Source organism: Varanus komodoensis, unplaced genomic scaffold, assembly GCF_004798865.1.
Source record: "Varanus komodoensis strain SLA01 unplaced genomic scaffold, ASM479886v1 scaffold17, whole genome shotgun sequence".
Classification (NCBI taxonomy): domain Eukaryota; kingdom Metazoa; phylum Chordata; class Lepidosauria; order Squamata; family Varanidae; genus Varanus; species Varanus komodoensis.
Window position 1 is genome coordinate 2,121,951 of NW_025335505.1, and position 19,183 is coordinate 2,141,133.

Genomic DNA, 19,183 nt, shown 5'->3' on the forward strand with positions numbered 1-19,183 from the left:
GACAGGAATAGAAAATGTCTGCGTGAGCACCAGCTTTGATGAAGCCTTGCCTTGCCTTCTATTTATGCTGCCACCACTGATTTGGGGGTATTGCTGTTGTGTAAAAGATGGATAATCCAGTAGGAGAAACCAGCAAGACCAGAAAAAACATAGTTCAGTCCAGTTGTTTTGTCAGATAAGGTTCTGCTGTATATTCCAGCAAAGTTTCATTTGGTCAGTAGGTAGGACAGGACCTTCCATGGCATTTTCCTTTGACCCAAAAGAAAAGGAATGGAAAAAGCCTGTCTTTCTTGTGAGCCTCTAAGGATTTCTTCCATTATTGTAAAATAATGTAATAAATCATTATTGTAAAATAATGTAAAAGTATTTTACATTTCAATTTTGCTATGCTGTTGCTCAGCATGTGATGGTTTTATGGTATTCTCTTTTATTGTTTTATAAATCACGGGAAGAGCTTTTCTAGCCAAAAAGTAGAATCTAGAAGCTAACATAAACAAAACAAAACTACTAGGCTGGAAGAAACAACTATTCACATTCAAGACATGTACAAGAGTAAAATGGAATGCAGGCCTGCTCATATGAATCTGGCCATGGCATTTTTGAAGTAATTAAAAGGTGTGATCTTAGCCTCAAATTTTGTACCAAAATTTTAAAAAGAGAGAAATATATGACCCTTCCCTTTCATTTCACTAGCTTAATTCAGTATTAATGGAGCCAGATTCTGAGACAGCTTTGGAGCAGGATGTCTACCACAATCCCTAGCATGATAGAAATGCAGCGGGGAGCAGGATACTGAAAAGTATGATCTCGCAAATACCATTGTGGATTTTCAGATTCATTTCCTGAAATATATTATTGAGAACGTATCTAAAAAATGCTTCTGTACCTGGCTTCAGTCCTGACTGATGGAAGCCTGAGAATGGGTGTGTGACAGTGACTAGAGCTGGGATATCCTCTTATTCTTAGGACTATAATTCCTATCATCCATCATCATTGGCTATGCAGCCTAGGGCTGATAGCAATTCAAAACACCTGGAAGGCCCCAGCCTTGTCCTAAAGGTTCAGTTGCTTTCGGCTTCTCTCAGTGGATTGAGGAGTCCATGCATATTACACAAGCTGCCACCTATATGGAGAATCTGAATATGGTGGTGATTGCCATCTGTGGAAATGAGTCCTAATGTAGGGTCCAGAAGATTTTTCCAGATAAAAAATGCTCTGGCTTACCAGGTTTCTTTCCTCTTGGAACAGAGCTAACTTGCTGATGCATAATTTGAATAATGGACTGATTGCTCTGTCTTCTTGGAGTTCAATGTAATTATTGAATTCCAAGGAATGCCTTCTTCCCTATGTGCCCTCTTGCCCCTTGAGATCTTGAGATCTGATGGCTCCCAGAGCAGGAGGTCCTGCTCTGGGAGCCATTCGTAAAGGAGGTTAGGAGGGTGACTACCTGCAGGAGGGCCTTCTCTGCGGTGGTGCCCCGCTGTGGTGCCCCGACTATGGAATACGCTTCCCAGAGAGGTTTGACTGGTGCCGGCATTATATTCTTTTTCGTGTCAGGTGCAGACCTCTTTATTTTCCTGTCATTTTAATTTATTTTAACCGGGGTTTTATTATCTCTAATTTTGGGAGTGATGTTTTGTTTTATTCTATTCAATTTTTTATTGTAAGCTGTCCTGAGATGCCAGTGGTGGATGGGTTAGAAAAGCTTCTAATTAATAAATAATAAATATTAATCTTTTTTCCAAAGCAATCTCACCAACAGCATTGACTATCCAGATCTTGTCAGCATGCCCTTACCTGACAGTACTGCTACCAACATCAAGGTCCTGAGCAGTGACAGCTCCTATAATGGTCCCAACTGGAGTGTCTTCATAAACCTCCATGGTGTAAAAAGGTTTGCTGAAAACAGGAGGTTCTTCTATGTCCATTACATTAATCTTCACAGTTGCAGTATCCTTGAATGGACCCACAGAATGGAAGCGATGGTCAAGATGCACATTCGAGGCCTCTACTTTAAAAGTGTATGCCTTCTTAGTTTCGAAATCCAATGGCTACAATAATGTCAGACAAAGGCAAATGCAGAGTCAGATCAGACAGTTATTATGTATTTATATTTATGCCACCCATAGCTGAAGCTCTCTTGGGGGTGGGGGGTACAACCATATATATTCTAAATTGATTTGAAAGAGAGGTGCTCAGTGGAAAGACAGGTGCAGCATGAAAATATACTTAATAGAAAGGCTTCCAACCACTTAGACAAATACATAGATCATATTACAGGTGCTGTTTAAGCTGGGATGTGACGGAACATTGGTAAAAAGAAGAGATTGTGGATCGGGGGCACAGTACAAGGCTGGACAGGAGGGAGGGATGAAGCCAATTTACAGTCTCCTGCAGCATTTCCAAGCCTTTTGGATAACGTCAAGGTGTGAACTACTTGTGGTTGTTTCAGGATTATTTAAAAAGGAAAATGCTGTTAGGTTGAGTCAAACTTGATTGCAAAAGTAACACTGCAGGAAGCAAAAGCAACACTGTTTGTTAACTATTTCCTCTTTCTTCTTCTTTAGTTATGAAAAGGATATATTGTTGTTTATTTTGTTCTATTGTTGAATGTTTTAATGATATTTATATTATTTCTTTGTTAATTATATTGTTATTTTTATCTTCTGTAAGCCATCCTGAGGCTTGTTGCAAAGGATGGCATAGAAATGTTTTAATTAAAATTAAATTTAATTAATTAACATTCACACACACACTGTCCCTTTATTTATCACTCTGGGTGAAAAAGCAGTTTAATGAACTCTGTTGCTTCCATGCCAAAAAACTAGATAATGCTGGACTCCATTGCAGGATTGGTGTACAGTGCAGACTCAGCCAGCAATGCAGCAATAAAGTGGGCTATTTTCCAGACTGATGACACCCCATACTTCTTTAGGTACAGTGACCCCTCTAGATTTAATTTGTTTTGGCAGAGTAAGATGTAAATTAGAGCATTTATCTCTTTGCTTGTACATTCTGTTCCAGTGTGGTTCCATGGCTTCTCAATCACAGCTACATGTAAAGTCCAGAGTTGTCAATCTGGACAACAAAAGTAATCACTTCCCTACTAGAAGATCACACAGGGATAGGGAATAAATGCAAACTGAACCAGGAAATCCCTTCTGCAGACAATGACTGGATTCATATGACATGATGCCATCAATATGTGGTTGTCATGTCATATAATCACATGATTACCAGCCATTGGTCCTTCTGGGTAGCCATGAAGAATCAGTGGTTATTTGGCTCACAATGGATTGACATGTCATCTGAACTTGGATGACTTGACCCATTGTGGGTCAAGTCGCACAAGTGAGCGACTTGGAAAGAGCAACAAAATTCCCTTGCCTTCCTGCCAAGCCTCCTGTTGAACAAATGTGATCAACAGTGCTCCTCAAAGCACCTGGGCACAGCTTCAGAGGGTTCACCCATTCTCTGCCACCCCTGCCAGCACCTTCAGGCTGGCAGTAACAGCAGGAAAGCACTCCCAATGCTGGCCAGACAAGCATCACAAGAAGCTGCTTCCAACGTGCTTACAAGCCCCTGAGTAGGGTGTCAAATGTTTCTCTGATCTTCTATCAGGCGAGTGATGGGATTTCTGTCTCTGGTCCATGCTGCCATTGCATTCTGACAGCCAGGTGGAATGATGCCTGTTCTCCTGTTCTATCCATTTTATTTCTGGTCACAAGCCTTCTTTGCACAAATGGAGCAAATAATTTCTAAAAAGAAAGTCTTTGGACCTTTACACAATCCAGTGCTTTGCCCTAAAACACAATGGTGTGAACTTCAAGTTCTGGCTAGGACAACATGGAAAGTATCACTCCTGATTCGATCTACTGTATATATGGAGCAGTATGCATACATACACTACAGAAAAATGAATGAATGAATGAATGAATGAATGAATGGGACAGACTTGCACCTGTTCCTATCTTGGGTTCTACAAGGGTGAGAGACTCTACAGCAGCCAAACACATTGGAAATCCGGGCCAACCAAATGGCATGGCTAGAATTCAGATCAAACCTGGCCAAGCAGAAAACAGGGCAAACTTACTCAAGTGTGATTGCTGGAAATATTTTTCTTCTTTCCTCACTTTCTGCTACCCTGTTCCTCATATGCCCCAATACACATTGAAAGAGTTTCAGTTGCCTTTTATATGAGATGTAGAAAGTATCTATACAACTCTCCTGCTAATATCTAATAAAGAAAGCATCCGATGTACACAGCGATTAAGCTGGATCAGGCTTCTGCCTTCTAGTGCCTGCCTGCTTTAGTAGCTTGGCTAGCAGTGACATCTGGTGGTGAACTGTAATACTGACTTGTTTCAAGATGCGTAGAACATGGGTAATAGAAATCAATTCAGATTACGTCCTTTCAGCATGGAGAGAGTAATGATTCCTCTTTCTATTCCAATCCCAATTATTCGTTTACTACAAACATCATACCTAGCTGGTATAATCTATGCCCTTTAATGGCATGTACTTATAGATAACAAGAGAATGTTCCTTATGAAATGGCAAGCAATATTCAAGATAAGAAAGCCACGAAAATAAGTTTGAATTGGAATATAGCTGGGCAATTCATTTCAACTGGGCTTTGTGAATTCTTTTGGAAAAAAGTAGTTAGCTTTATTGTGATTATTTTTTCTCTGATCATTGTCTGACAGGGCATTCAAGTTTGACCCCATTGTTCACAGTCTACTAATCATTAAAAGTACCTAACAACAAGCTGTTTAGCTATCTAGAACAGATTGTAGATGTTTATATCTATCAGAATCTTCCAAATTCCTCAAAGCTATTTCTTTTCTTTTTTGGTCCTGGTATTCAGGACCAGTACACATAACCTTTCTGTTCATGGTAGCCATCCCTGCCCCCTTAGATCAGCTCAGGAGGTCCTTCTACAAGAACCACCCATCAGGGAGATGAGAGGGGTGGCAACTAGACAAAGGGTCTTTTCCACTGCTGCTTCCCATCTTTGGAACTCCCTCCCTAGGGAAATTTGCCTGGCGCCATCCCTATTTTCCTTTAGGTGGCTGGTGAAGACATACCTTTTAAGGAACTTTGTTAACATTTAGCCTGAATGCTGTGACCCTTTTTATATTGATTTTATAGATGTTTTAATTCATAGTGTTTTAACTGGTTTTAATGTGTTTACTTTGCCAATATGTTTTCTGTATTCTGAGCCACCTAGGAAGGTCTTGGCAGTTACAGGCGGCCTATAAATACATGTAGAAATAAATAAATAATAAATACCCGTATGTTTCTAACAGGTCTCCCCTGAGTTTCCCCTTCTCCAGACTGAAAAGACCCGGCTCCCTTAAGTCTCTCCTCATATGACTTACCCTGCAAAGCAGCCACCATCCTTGTGGCCCTTTGCTGCACCGATTCCAACCCTGCTATATCCCCATTGTAACGGGGGCACCAAACCTTCAGGAGCACCTTCGCCTGTACATCCCACCGTGCCAGCTGAGGTCCTCTGGGGATAATCTTCTGAAGTTGCTCCTATATGATCTACGCTCACCACCCAGAGGACTGTTTTAGTTGTTGTCCCTAAATTGTGGAATGGTTTGCCAAGTCTCAAAGGGAGTTTAAAACAGACAGATTTCTTCTAACAGGCCTTCTCAGTTTAGTTCTCATGTCAGTTTTATTTAAAAGGTTGCATTAGTGAAGATTACTCACTATTGCTTTAATTTTTTGTTAACCACCCAGAGCCTATGGGAAAGAGGTGGTATATAAATATTAAGATAAAGAAAAAGATAGCACCACCAGCAGCAGCAGCAACAACAAAGTGATACGTAAATGTGAAGGTAATTTTCCTTCAGATACTTTTAATATTAAATGCAACTCCACAACTGAAAATGCGTGCAATGGGAGGAAAATGGTGGACTCCATAACTCAGAGACAACTTGATGGCACATAACAACAAAAGAGACAGCAGATCTATGGATATATAGGAATATCTGAAGAATTCTAAGAGATGCAAAACATCTTGGGTAAAATTGTCATTCTGCATTCTCCTAACCTTCAGTTTGCTTTTAATTAACCCAGCTTTCTGAACACACCCTGCCTCCCACATGATTCAGAGAGACAGAAGTGGGTTTTATCAGTGCAACCAGGAAGGGAGTTAATAGATGTATAATCAATTAAGGTGTGGTACCAAATTTATAAAGTGAACTTTATATTGCAGAATTTACATAGAAACAGTCTTCCCATTTTTGTATCATACAAAGCAGGTGGACCTGCTGGCCAATACAGTACTACCTCAGCTCACGAATGCCTCAGTTCACGACTAAATCAGGTCATGAATAAAAATGTCATAAAAATTTTGACTCAGGTTGCGAACTCCGCATTGGGTAGCAACTGTGATTGCGGCCATCTCCCCTCCCCCATGAGTGGGGAGATGGCCGTGATCGTGCTGGGGGCAGGGGGAAGATGGCCGAGATCGCACCTGTCTTACCTGCACGAGTGCAAGCGCGATCTCGGCCATCTCCCCCCACCCCAGCACAATTGCACCTGTCTCTCCCCACCCTCCAGCATGCCGGGATGATGGGTGCATGCAGGGATGACTGGTGTGATCACGGTCATGCTGTGGGGCGGGTGGGGGGGAGATGGTCATGATCTTTGTTGTTCTTTGTCACTTTGCTTCTCATTTTTCTGATTAAAAAAATAGTTACAGAACGGATCAACCTTATTTACAATGAACCTTATGGGGAAATTTAACTTGGCTCATGACCAAATTGGGTCATGACCAGAGTCCTGGAATGGATTAAGTTCATGAGCCAAGGGACCAAGTGTGGTGCCCAGAACCCACAGAATTCTGTCCAGAGGTGACAGTGATGGATGGCCTATCAATCCTCTAAATAAATAAACAAATTCAGAGGATTATAGGAGCACAGAGCTGAAGGTTGCTTCTCTGTTCCTCCTGTCTGGCACAAGACTCAGCCAATTTCAGCTGCCTGAATGCAGGATATATAGTATCTCAGCAGTAGCAGTTTCCTCCTTGCTTTTCTCTCCTGGAATAGCTCCCCCCACAACAAAATGCCCCTTCTTCCATACCACTCAGCATGCTCCTTTCCACACTGGCTGTGGTACGGAGTTCTGATCCCCAGCTACAACTTTGGAGCACTTTTCTGACTTCACTCACAGCTGGGGATCCAAGGAATCTTATGGCCCCTTATACAGTGTCTATAAGCTATAAAATAGCCCAGTTAGTAATGCGTGTATGCACGCAACTAATTCTTCTTGGAAGGCCCAGTGAGATGCTATTCTCTTTAAGCATGGATGTTGCAGTGTTGCCACCTTGATGTTATCCCAGTCCTTACCATGGTGTACTTCCTAAGGCTAAATTTCTTCTTCCTATATTATGAAGGGCAGAACTTTGGGCTTTTGCCACCAAAACAAAATACTGGTTTCAGATGCTGGCACTGTTGCCATTCATAGGTGTGCAGAAGATGTGTAACTCATTCTAGATTGTTCTTTCTAAATTCTACCTATGATCAAGTTTGATCACAAGAAAGCCAGTGATCTGACTGCTATTACTGTAGAAATTTACTGCTATTCATGTAGAAATTTGACAGTATTAAGAGCAGTGATCTGTGATGAATCTAGTTTCGGGGTGAGAATCTATCAGATTTCCCAGCTTGGCTCCCTGGATTCTGACCTACTTTCTCTTTGCCCTTATTCCATCTCACGCTGAGCATTTGCATGGGTGCGCTACAGGAAGTGAGTCCAAGTAAATCTTTGAGGCTGGCTGGCAACCACTGTGTAAGTGAAGTTCTGCTTCTACAGAAATGACTTTTGGGCTTTGCACAGTTTGCACGAAGAATGGCCTACTTTGTGATTTTTGTGTAAAGCTGCTAGTATTTCTGGGGATTCACAGATATGAACTTGTCTTGGCTCACTTCCAGATCAAGGCCAAGCATGGGAGAGAAGTTAGGGCTGGATTCTGTCCTGACTCCTAATTAAGAGCTAATGTGATGAGTTCTGCTTTCTTACAAAGCTGTTATGACATTCTTGTGTGTTTTGTAATACTGTCATTCTGTTACTAAGTGTCCTCTTTATACAGATCCATGTTAAACATATTTGCCTGAATTTCAGTCTCTGGGAGAATTTTGTTACACCTAGTGAATGTGTATGTTTTCTGTCATTTGGAAATGAAAAAAGAGGTTACCTCCTTATTTGCACTGGTATCCAGGAAACTGAATGCAAATTTGTTGCTCAACTTCTAATGTGCTTTTTGTGTTTCTTCGTTCTTTGCAAAAGGGTCATGGCTTATATAGCTAAACAATAAAATCACTGTTCTACAACACTCTGTGCAATGTACATGCATGAGCAGGCTTGTGTGATGCTAACTGAACTCAATAAACTAAATAATGAACGTGAAGAACAGCCAGATAGCCTGAATTTCTTAGTCTTCTACTTCAAATTGAACTTTAATCCCAGGGCTTGATTATTCATCAGGTGCCCTGTACATTCAGTCCCAAACAGTTGTGTCTCTTCTGGTGTATGGAGAGTGACGATAGGACCAGTGAGTGTAAATATCTTTGCATATGGCCCCTAGGCAATCATCTTGGAGTTATGTGTTTGTCCATGCTTTAATTGCAAACAAAAGATGTCCCATTGTAGAAACGTCTGAGCAATGTTGGGAGGAAGTAAAAACTTAATAAAACTCAGTCTGGATCCCCCACTCCCCACTGCCCCAGTGTTATTTGGATCCAGAATCTCTGAGCTGCAAGAAGGGCTCCACTTGATTTTTACCTGATTTTTTGGGATCATCCCTTACAGCTCATGCCATTGAAGTGGGTCTCCTGACTTTCTGTGTAGTATTTCCAGGGGTTGGAGGGACTATCATACAAAGGAGGTGGTGGGGAAGTTCATTTCCTCAGTGCAGTTGAATCAACACAAATCTGGAAGGTCCCATGGTGTATGTCTTAGTCTACCATCCTATAAAGTTGGATGTAAGCCCCCAAATTCAGTGGCTCACGGTCATGCAGAATGGAGGAACAGTAGAAGGGATCGTCAGCTCCACCTTTCTCGCTCTGCATTTTTACTAGCCAGTTGTTTTTGGCTGTCTAGCAATGTGAGAGAAGGAGGTTGAACAGCTTCAGGATACCTCATATCTGAGCCTTTCAAGTTTCTTCCCCTCCCCACCTCCAGAAACTCTCCTTTCTCCTCGTCTCTGAGGTAGCTTTCCTAACATCAGATAACAGACAGTGTGGTTCTTTCTCAACTGGCTGTGAGGAGGGAAAAGATCAGAAGTTTGATTTTTAGCTCTAAAATCCAAGCGTTGTCTTTGACCTTGCAGTAGGGAACCTAAACCCTAACCCTAACCCTGCTTCCACCTCCAGACAACCTAGGAGTCATAGATTAGTTTCCTTAATGGGGCAACTATATTATATTATACAGTTAAGGATGTATAATAATGTCTGCATGCACATTTTTCTTCATTCTGGGTTGATAAAATTAGTATAGTTATTGTGGGGCATATGTCTGTGTCTACAATCACAGAGGAAGATTCACAATGTTTCAAACATACTGCCTTTTTAACAATTCAGACTTGAATGGATGTAAGAGCAACCATGGGGGGTTCCTGTCCCCATCTTGATCTCCTCGCATCCTGCCAAAACCTAAAAGCACAGAATCCCTGAATTTTTCTCCATTTTGTCTAAATTAATCCACTTGGAAGTATGATACTGCAACACATGTCATGGTTTACTATGAATTCAGGAAACAAAAAGAGAGTAGAAGCACTTCTTTTATAATGTACAACACACACATTTTCAAGTGATTAATGTTGAAAATGACTGAATGCAGTGTTGTAGTAAATAGGGTGCTAATAGGAAGAAGGAAGCCCTTCTCTTCATTCACAGTCTTTGCACAGTGACAGGGAGTACACAGCGTTGTCTGCTGTCTGTGAAGACTTGCACAGCTAAACAGTGTCTATATTTATCCTCAGAACAGGCAGTGCCTGAGTAAGAACAGCAAGGCACTTTTCTTTGTAGCATTATCAGCATTCCTCAGCCCTGGTGTGGAGAAACATGTTTCGATATATGCCCCTTTGTTTGTACTCATTCCTTTTGTGACCCAAAAACCCGAAGCCACCATAGAGTGCAGCCTGTCAGTTACTTGCCAGTTCCTTCTCCACTTTTTGCAGTCTCCCTTTGAAGACTCAACAATGGCGGTACATTGATATCCTGTGGGTCAGAAGGCACAACTGGTGGGCTGTGTTTGCCTCAGTGTATCACAAATTGATCAGTCTTTAAGCTACTTTGGTTTCTCTCTTGCTCCATTCTTACACTTGGACTACAGTTCTGCAATGCACATTCACCACATTTAAACCAGAATATATTTCCAGTTAAAAATGTGATGTCACAAATACCCAGCATTATTCCAATTCTGCTTTACCCTCATTCATGGATGGGGAACCTATAGCCTTTCCAATGTAGTTGAACTGCAAAACTAATCTGCTTCAGCCAGCATGGCTGCAATTAGAGATGGGCAATTTTCAGTGTGTCTCTGTTTCTTATTTTTCCGCTCTTAAGCTCTGTGCAGCTTCAACTTTGAGAATTTTTCCTTTTTTAAGTTCCTTTCATCCAAAACTATTAGATTTTTTTAAAAAAAGTTTGTATGACATATGCATGAACCATTCTTGTACACAATTGTCCTAATACATTTTGTAAACATTTTGCAAACAAGTTTCTTGATATAATGCATTCTTAAGCAATGTAATATATGTTTATATACTCATTTTGTATACTTTGTAATTAGATAACTCCATTGTAAAATCTGGAGAACTGAGAATTTCAAAAGATAGTCGAGTTTTGATTCACACGGTGAAGTCAACTATGTAAGGATGTATGGAGGTAGTGAGCTTGAGTGGACTCCGGGGAATGGTGGAGGACAGGAAGGCCTGGAGGAATATTGTTCATGGGGTCGAGATGGGTTGGACATTGATGTACTTATGACATGACTACATTTCTCTGTGTTGCCTGTTCCACACCACATCAATAGGGTTGATGCTTGAGAGAATTGTTTCAGAGAATTAGGTGATGGTGTTTTTAATATACTGAGAACACAAAATTGCAAACCTCTCTTAAGTGACCTTGGGAAATGTGTTTTTTCCATAGAGGGTGTGCTATATTTCGCAGACATCATTCTCTATCTGTGAGTTTCTTGTTGTGTTGCTTAGTATGTTTGTTATTAGTTAAATGTCACCTGTTTAACATGGACCATCTAAATGCACACTAAAGAAATTAAATTAAGAGACAGGTCTTGAGTACCTGGTGTTTGGCAACTGAGATAGGATGGGATTACTACTAGTGTACTGCCCATGGCTCCCTACCTGAGCAGGTGGAGGTGGACTGGGATCTGGTGTTGAAAACCCCCAGAATGATAGGGGTTCATCTTGATCATCCCGGGGGATCTCTTCATTCATGGTGAGGCTACCTTGTTGCGGGTAGCTCAGGACTTCATGGCCACCATGACAATCATCGGGCTGTCTCAGCATATTATCAGCCCTACCCATGGAAAAGGATACACTCTCTACCTGATGTTCTCAACTGGACAGGAAGATGGTGATTTGAAAGTGGAGGGTATAACATCAATCCCATTGTCAGGGTCAGATCATTTTGTCATGAGATTTAGGGTGTCCAAGGCAGTTTACATTCCAAATCCCTTTCTCATAAAGGGATCTGTGGTTAGACCCTTACGGAATGTAAACCTGGATCCAGATGATGGTAACAACTATTGGCTAATGGCCAACATCCCTTTCTTGGGCAAGGTGCTTGAGGCAGGTGGTGGCTGGACAGCTACAAACACTCTTGGATGAAATGGATTATCTGGTTACATTTCAGTCCAGCTTTAGACCTGAATTTGGAATGTAAACTGCCTTGGATATGTGGAAAGTAATATAGTTTGATTTAAGTTTGATGTTGTGCTTCCTGCAGGCAGGTGGTTGCCCATGATGTAAACAGAATACTAGCCTGGATAGTTCTCATTTGGTGTGTTTCAGCAAGGCTTATGTTCTTGTGTATACTGATAAAATAAAGCTTTCCAATCTGTAGCTTTCCCAACTGTGAATGTAGAACAGCAGCAATAGTCTTGCCAGATATGTGAGATTTTGTGAGCTGCCCCGAGGCTTCGGCAAATGGGGCGGCATAGAAATTTTCTAAATAATTAAATAAATAAATATGTGATGATTCCCCTTTTTGCTATTCCATACAAGAAGAGGTAAAAACAAAATGGCAATGACAACAGCAACAATGACAACAACCACAATGGTTTATGGGTCTCCCTAAATGATTGTGGGTGAGCCGTATTTCATAGAAGCATAGAATAGCAGAGTTTGAAGAGGCCAGAAACCCATTGGTTCCAATGCAGGACACGAAGTTACACCATCACATTTAGATGACTGCCCAAACACTTTTTGAATGTCTCCAGCAAGAGAGACCCCATGTCGTGCCTGATGCCCCGACAGAGGCAGCACCTTACAAGGTGGTCTTGTGCTTCAGTCCCTGTAAATGTCAACCCCACAACCTAACTTGGGAACGGCTGAACAGATAGCCGCACCTCATCCTGACCCTTTGCCCATTGAGCAAACACTCGAGCCCACATCAAAGCAAGAGGGCTCCGGGGAAAAGGCACTATGAGTTCTGCTCATGGAGAGCCCGAGCAGACTCACCCACCCCTCCTGACGCTGAACTGCCTGAGCGTGACACAGGAGACACAGGAGGCGGGATAGACTTTTCCCTCGCGACCAATAGACGTATTCTGAGAAGATGGGAACAAAAACAGGCTTTGTCTCGCCTCAGAGAAGAAAGGCGGGACCAAGATAGCTCGTCCCACGTGGGCTCAGGGAGAAAGGTCACTAAGGAGTTAGCATCTGCCTTGTAAAGACCTTAACGGTAGAGCTCATCTGTAGTGTTGCAAATTTCATAGACAAGTAGCAATAAAAGACTTTTGTGAGCGTGTGGGTTGTTTATACGTGGAGCAATTCACCACACCCCACAACTTCCCCAGGTAATAGCTTGTTGTACCACTCTAACAGTGAGAAAATTTTTCCTGGTGTCTTGTCTAGATCTGGTTTCTTGAAGTTAAGTCCATTATTCTGTGTCCTACACTCTGGAATAAATGAGAAGAGATCTTGTCTCTTCGTGACAGCCTTTGAGGGAGGTGCTTGTAGAGTGTTATCATATATCCTCTCAGTATTTTCTTCTTGAGACCGAACATTCCCAGTTCTCTCAAACCTTCCTCACAGGGCTTTGCCTCTAGTCCCTGAATCATCTATGTTGCCCTCCTCTGTACCCTTTCTAAATTTTCTGCATCTTTTCAAAACTGCCCAGAACTGTACACAGTACTCCAGGTAATATCTGACTAGTGCTGAGTATAAAAGAACTAGTAGTTCACTTGTTTTGGAAGTGATGCTACTCTGCCTGGAACCACCTGTGTGCTCGCCCCTCCCCCAGACACCTGTGAGAGAGGACACTGGGGGTGGAGGGTGGTGCTCCTGGGGACAGAGCAGGGCCAGAGCCTTCACCTCACTGGCTGGTGGACTGGGGGCTGTCTGGGTTCACCACTGCCACCCACCGCTTGAAGGTGGCACCCTGACTATGGAATATGTGGTGGCACCCTGTGGTGGCACCCTGACTATGGAATATGCTCCCCAGAGAGGTTTGCCTGGCACCGACATTATATTCTTTTTGGCATCAGGCAAAGATGTTTTTGTTTTCCCATTATTTTAATATTGAGCTAATTTTAACTGGGGTTTTAGTATATTAATGGTTGGATGCTGTGGTGTTTGGTTTATTCTACTAATTTTTTTGTACACCATTGTGAGACATCTGTAGTAGATGGGGTAGAAAAGCTTTTCATAAACAAACAAACAAATGCTTCTGTTAAGGCAGCCCAAAAATAGCATTTGCCCTTTTAAGAGCTTCATCACATTGTTGACTCATATTTAATTTGTGATCTACAACAAGCTCAAGATCCTTCTCATATGCAGTATTGTTGAGCCAATTGTCCTCCATTTTGCAGATATGCATCTGGTTTCTTGTTCCTAAGTGGAGGACTTGGCATTTGTTCCTATTTATTCTCTGCCCAGTGGTCTAATGGGTATTATCTTTGTCTTCCAGGATATTTGGTACTCCACACAGCTTTGTGTCATCTGCAAATTTAATTAACTTTCCTTGTACTTCCTCATCTAAATTATTAATAAAAATGTTGACAACTAATGGAACCCTGTGAAACTCCACGTGTCACCTCTGCGCAGTTAGATAGAACACCATGGATGAGAACTCTTTGAATCTGATTTAGCAGCCAGTTGTGGATCCACCTAATGGTTGCACTATCTAGTCCACTTTTTGCTGGTATGGTAATCAAGTTGTTATGGCACTTTGCCTGAAGGCTCTGGTAAAATAGAGACAGATCATGCCCACAGCATTCCCGCGGTCCATTTGAGGGGGTGGGGGGAGAAATTGGATTCATCTGGCAAGACTGCTTCCTGCAAAATCCAGGTTGGCTTCTACTATACTGCATTGTCTTCAAGGCGCTTGCAGACTGCTTGCTTTATACTTTGCTTGAGAGAGAGCCAGTGTGGTGTAGTGGTTAAGAGCATGGGACTGGGACTCAGACGATCTGGGTTCTAGTTCCTGCTCAGCCATGGAGCCAATGACTTTGGGCCAGTCACAGATTCTCAGCCCAACCTACCTCACAGGGTTATTGTTGTGGGGATAAGATAGAGGAGAATGATGTACGCTGCCTTGAGCCCTTTGTAGGAAATGGGCAGGATATAAATAAAAAAAAATTCTTCAGAAATCCATACAATCATAGAATAGTGGAGTTGGAAGGGGTCCAGAAGACCACCACATCCAATCCCTGGCTGCTGCAGGACACCAATTATTTATACCATCGCACACAGATGACTGTCCAGGTTCTTTTTGAATGTCTCTAGTATGGGAGATCCCATGACCTGTCTAGGCAGCTAGTTCCACTGTTGTATTTTTCTGACAGGGAATGAGGAAGCTTTTCCTGATCTCTAGCCTGAATCTGGGTTGTTGCCACTTGACTTGATTATTTCAAGTCCTGCTTTCTGGTTTCAGCAAGAAGAGATCTTGACCTTCCTCTTTGTGACACCTTTTCAAGTAATTATAGAGTGATTCCATGTCTCCATTCAGTATTCTCTTCTTAAGGCCAAATACACCCAATTCTTTCAGTCTGTCATCAGAGAGCAGTGTTTCCAAACATGGGATCATTTTTGTTGCCCTCCTCTGGACCTTTTCTAATTTTTCTGCATCTTTCTTCAATCTTGGTGCCCAGAACTGGACACAGGGTCCCAGATGAGCTCTAACTAGTGAGGAGTACAGGTGAACTACTACTTCTTGTGATTTGGGAGTAATACTTCTATTAATGTATCCCAAAATAGCATTTCACCCTTTTGCAACTGCATCAAATTTTTGGCTCATACTTAACATGTTGTCCACAATAACGTTAAGGACTTTTTTATTTTTCAGTTCTGTTGAGTAATGTATTCCTCATCTTGCATCGATGTATTTGGTTTCTTTTTCCTTAGTGGCAGACTTGGCATTTATCTCTATTGAATCTTACTCTGCTGCTTGTACTTTTGTTGCCTGTACTTCTCATTCTGTTGCCTGTACTTGGTTATATCTTTACTTTTGCTGTCAGGCAGACAGCATATTTGGCAGTTCTCTGGGTCATCCCAATCTACATATTTCTCCATTCCATGCAAGAGGGAACCTTCCACAACTAGCACTCTTCTACTTTTGTTGTTTCAAAATTGGGTATCCTTTTGTTCTCCTGCTTGGCCTTTTGTCTCTTTTTCAGTGTGTCATGTAGTTCTTTCAAAGAGCGTTTCACACATGTCTCTTCTTCAAGTAACTGAATGCAGTTCGAGAGTGCCACTGCTTTCACTGGAGGAGAGTGTCTTCTAGTTCTTCTACGTCAGCAAGTCTCCTCATTTTCCCTTCCCACAGGGTTGTCTTCTTCTGCCTCAGTTTGTTGATGCTCTTCTTGCCTCTGGATTACACTTAGCCTTTGCAACACGACTGCTCTCTCTAAAACCTCTTCATTCTCCTTTATTATCTTGAGGGTGGACACTTGTTGCTCCAGTGCTCTCACTTTTTCTCCTAACAGGGCTGCTAGCTTGCAAATGTTGCATGTGTAGGACTTGTTGCTCTCAGGTAAGCAAACATTGCATGGTTTTTGCAGGTCACCACCTCTGTGGAGTCTACTTGGTCCATTCTTCTTGAACCTTAGCGATCCTGTCTTGGGGGGCTGCTGTGACAACTGGTGCTTTCTTCTGTCTTAGGTAAAGGTTAGTAACACAAATGAGAGTCTGTCACAAGGAGGAAAAAAAGTGTATGGGGTGTGGGGGGAATTAAGGGGAGAGAAGGTAGAGAAAAGAAGGGGAAAATGCTAGGGACCTCCCCCTTGACCTCTTTCACCAAACTCCTGTTCCCTGGGAGCTTGGCTGCTTGTATCCTAGAGTTCCCAGACCAGCTAGGGCAGCATGCTCTGCTCTGCCAGGAGTCAGGAACCAGAATATCAGGAAACCACATTGGCTTCTAGTAATGACTGCATTGTCTACAAGGTGTTTGCAGACTGTTTTATAATTTGCTCTAGATTTTTTTCCAGGGATTGATGTCAGACTGATTGGTCTATAGGCCCCAGATTCATTTTTTTCCTTTCTTGTAGATAGGGACAATATTATCCCTTCTGCGGTCATTTGTAACTTTTCCTGTTTTCTGTGAATTTTCAAAGATGATAGACAGTGGTTCTGAGAATTCTTCTCCTAGCTCTTTTTTGACTCTGGGATGAATTTCTTTGGGCACTGGAGATTTGAACTCATTTAGTCCAATTAGTAGATCCTTGACCATTTGGCTGTCAATTTTGGGCTGCCATACAGTATACTGCCCATACTGCCCCTTCAACTTGTACTACACCTCGCCAGGAAGATTGTAGTTCTTCTTTGGGGGGAAGACTGAGCTAAAGTAGGAGTTGAGCACGTCTGCCTTTTCCTTGTCATGTCTTATCATTGTTCCATCCACGGTGAGAAGTTGAACTCCCTTCTGTTTCATCTGTCTTTTGCTTTGGATGTATTTGAAGGTTTTTTTTTTTTTCTTTTAGTTTCCCTGGATAGATCATTGCTTTAGCCTTCCAGATATCATCTCTGCAGTTCCTTGCTATTTGCTTATAGTCTTCCTTTGTAGCCTTGCCTTACCTTCCCTCCACCTCTTATGCATTTCCTTCTTTCTTTTCAGATTATATCTTTGCTTTTTATGAAGTCACATGGGCTTCCTCTGTTGCCTACTACTCTTTTTCCTTGTTGTAATTGTTTATAGTTGTGCCTTAAGATTTTCTTTTTCTTGGGCAACTTTTCCCTTTAGAGAGTCTTGTCATGGCTCTGAATTGGTTAATGGGAGCTTTTTTGAAATCCAGGGTACATTTTAGCCTACATTTAGTTTTAGTGTCCTTTATTATTGAGAATACAAATAAGGCATGGTTCCTTTCCCCCAGAGTTGCTGTAGCTGTTACTTTGCCCACTCTGTCTTCTTTGTTGGTAAGGATCAGGTTGAGTAGAGCCATGCCTCTCATTCCTACTTTTACTTTCTGCTGGAGGAAGTTATCAGTGACACACATTAGGAATCTCTTAGATGGGCCATGCTTGGCAGAGCTTGACTCCCAACAGATATCAGATATCATGCCTCCTTGCAACACTGGCAATTCGTTTTTCCAAGCTTCATCCTTATCATCTCCTTGACTGGGAGGATAATAATGGACTCCAAATACTATACTTCTTTTATTCCTTTTCTGTTTATATTAATCCAGATATACTCAACAGGATTACTATTCTCTTCCGGCATTTCTTTGCAGAGATATGTATCCTTAACATAAAGTGCAAATCCATTTTCTTTCTGTTACTTCTTTTCTTTTTGAACAGGTTATATCCTGCAGTTTTAAAATACAAGTCATGGGATTCATCTCACCACTTTCTCTTGTGTACTAAGAGCTCAAGTTCATCTTGTTTGTTTCCCATACCTTGGGGATTGGTGTAAGGCAACACAAAATATTCTCTGGCTTCTTGCCTGCATTTTTGGGAGACTAGTGTTTGGTGTAGTTAGAATTTTTTTCACCGTTGCAATACATAATCCTTTGTCAGTTGACATACATCTCTTCCCCTGTAGAATTCAATTTAAAGTCTTTCAAATAAGCTTCTTCATGCTGTGGCCAAGTACATCCTTTCCTTTCTGTGTAAGATGGAAATCCAACACTTGCCAGAAGTCTGTCTTCCAGAAAGTTTAGCCAATAGTCTCAGAATCCAAATGTTTCATGGCTGCACCACCATCATAGCCAGGAATTCACATGGAGGTTTGTTTGTTTGTTTGTTTATGGTTCTGTCTTTTCTATTTCTGTGAACTAGAAGGATAGAGGAGAAAACAATCTGGCCCCCAGTGTTCTGAATTTCCTTCCCTAAGGTCTTGAAGTCCACTGTAATTTCCTCAAAACTCCTCTTGGCAGTGTCATTAGTTCCCACATGTATGAGAGGGAAGGGATGAATGTCATTGGGTTGTGTATCAGTAGTTTATATGATCATTGGTAGTCTGTTAGTTATATTATTGATCTTTGCTCCAGGGAGGCAGCACACCTGATGATTCCAAGGGTCTTCCTGACATACACGTTTTTCCATCTCATGCAACAGGGAGTCTCCCACAATGATCACTCTTCTCCTTTTGTTATTGCAAACTTTAGTATCTTTTTCTTTCCTTGATTGACCTTCTGTCTCTTTTTCAGAGTTACACAGTGTGTTGAATAGTTCCTTCAAAGTGGGTTTCTCACTCATCTCTTCCACAAGTAATTTAAAGCAGTTTGAAACTTCCATTCCTTCCACTGGTGTCTTCTAGTTATTCTGTACCATGTTTGCTCATTTCCCCTTTCCTCAGCGTTCCCTTCTTTTGCCTCAGCATGTTGATGCGCTTCTCACTTCTGTTCTACTGTGTTGCAGGTCCAGTGCTCTGCCTAAAAACTCTCCATCTTTCTATTGCCTTGAGGGTGGACAATCTCTGCTCCAATGCTCTTACCTTTTCTTCTAATGGGCTACTAGCTTGCATGTGTTGCACATTTAGGCCATGTT

The 19,183-nt window shown here is 41.8% G+C and overlaps 1 protein-coding gene across 1 annotated transcript in view; it reads right to left on the reverse strand.

The window, feature by feature from the left end:
• Positions 1 to 19,183, reverse strand: part of CDH12 (cadherin 12) — a 109,414-nt gene that overhangs the window by 28,002 nt on the left and 62,229 nt on the right. The window contains exon 7 of the mRNA XM_044426267.1: positions 1,798 to 2,051. Coding sequence (XP_044282202.1) covers positions 1,798 to 2,051 — 254 coding nt within the window. The remainder of the gene's footprint in view (positions 1 to 1,797; positions 2,052 to 19,183) is intronic.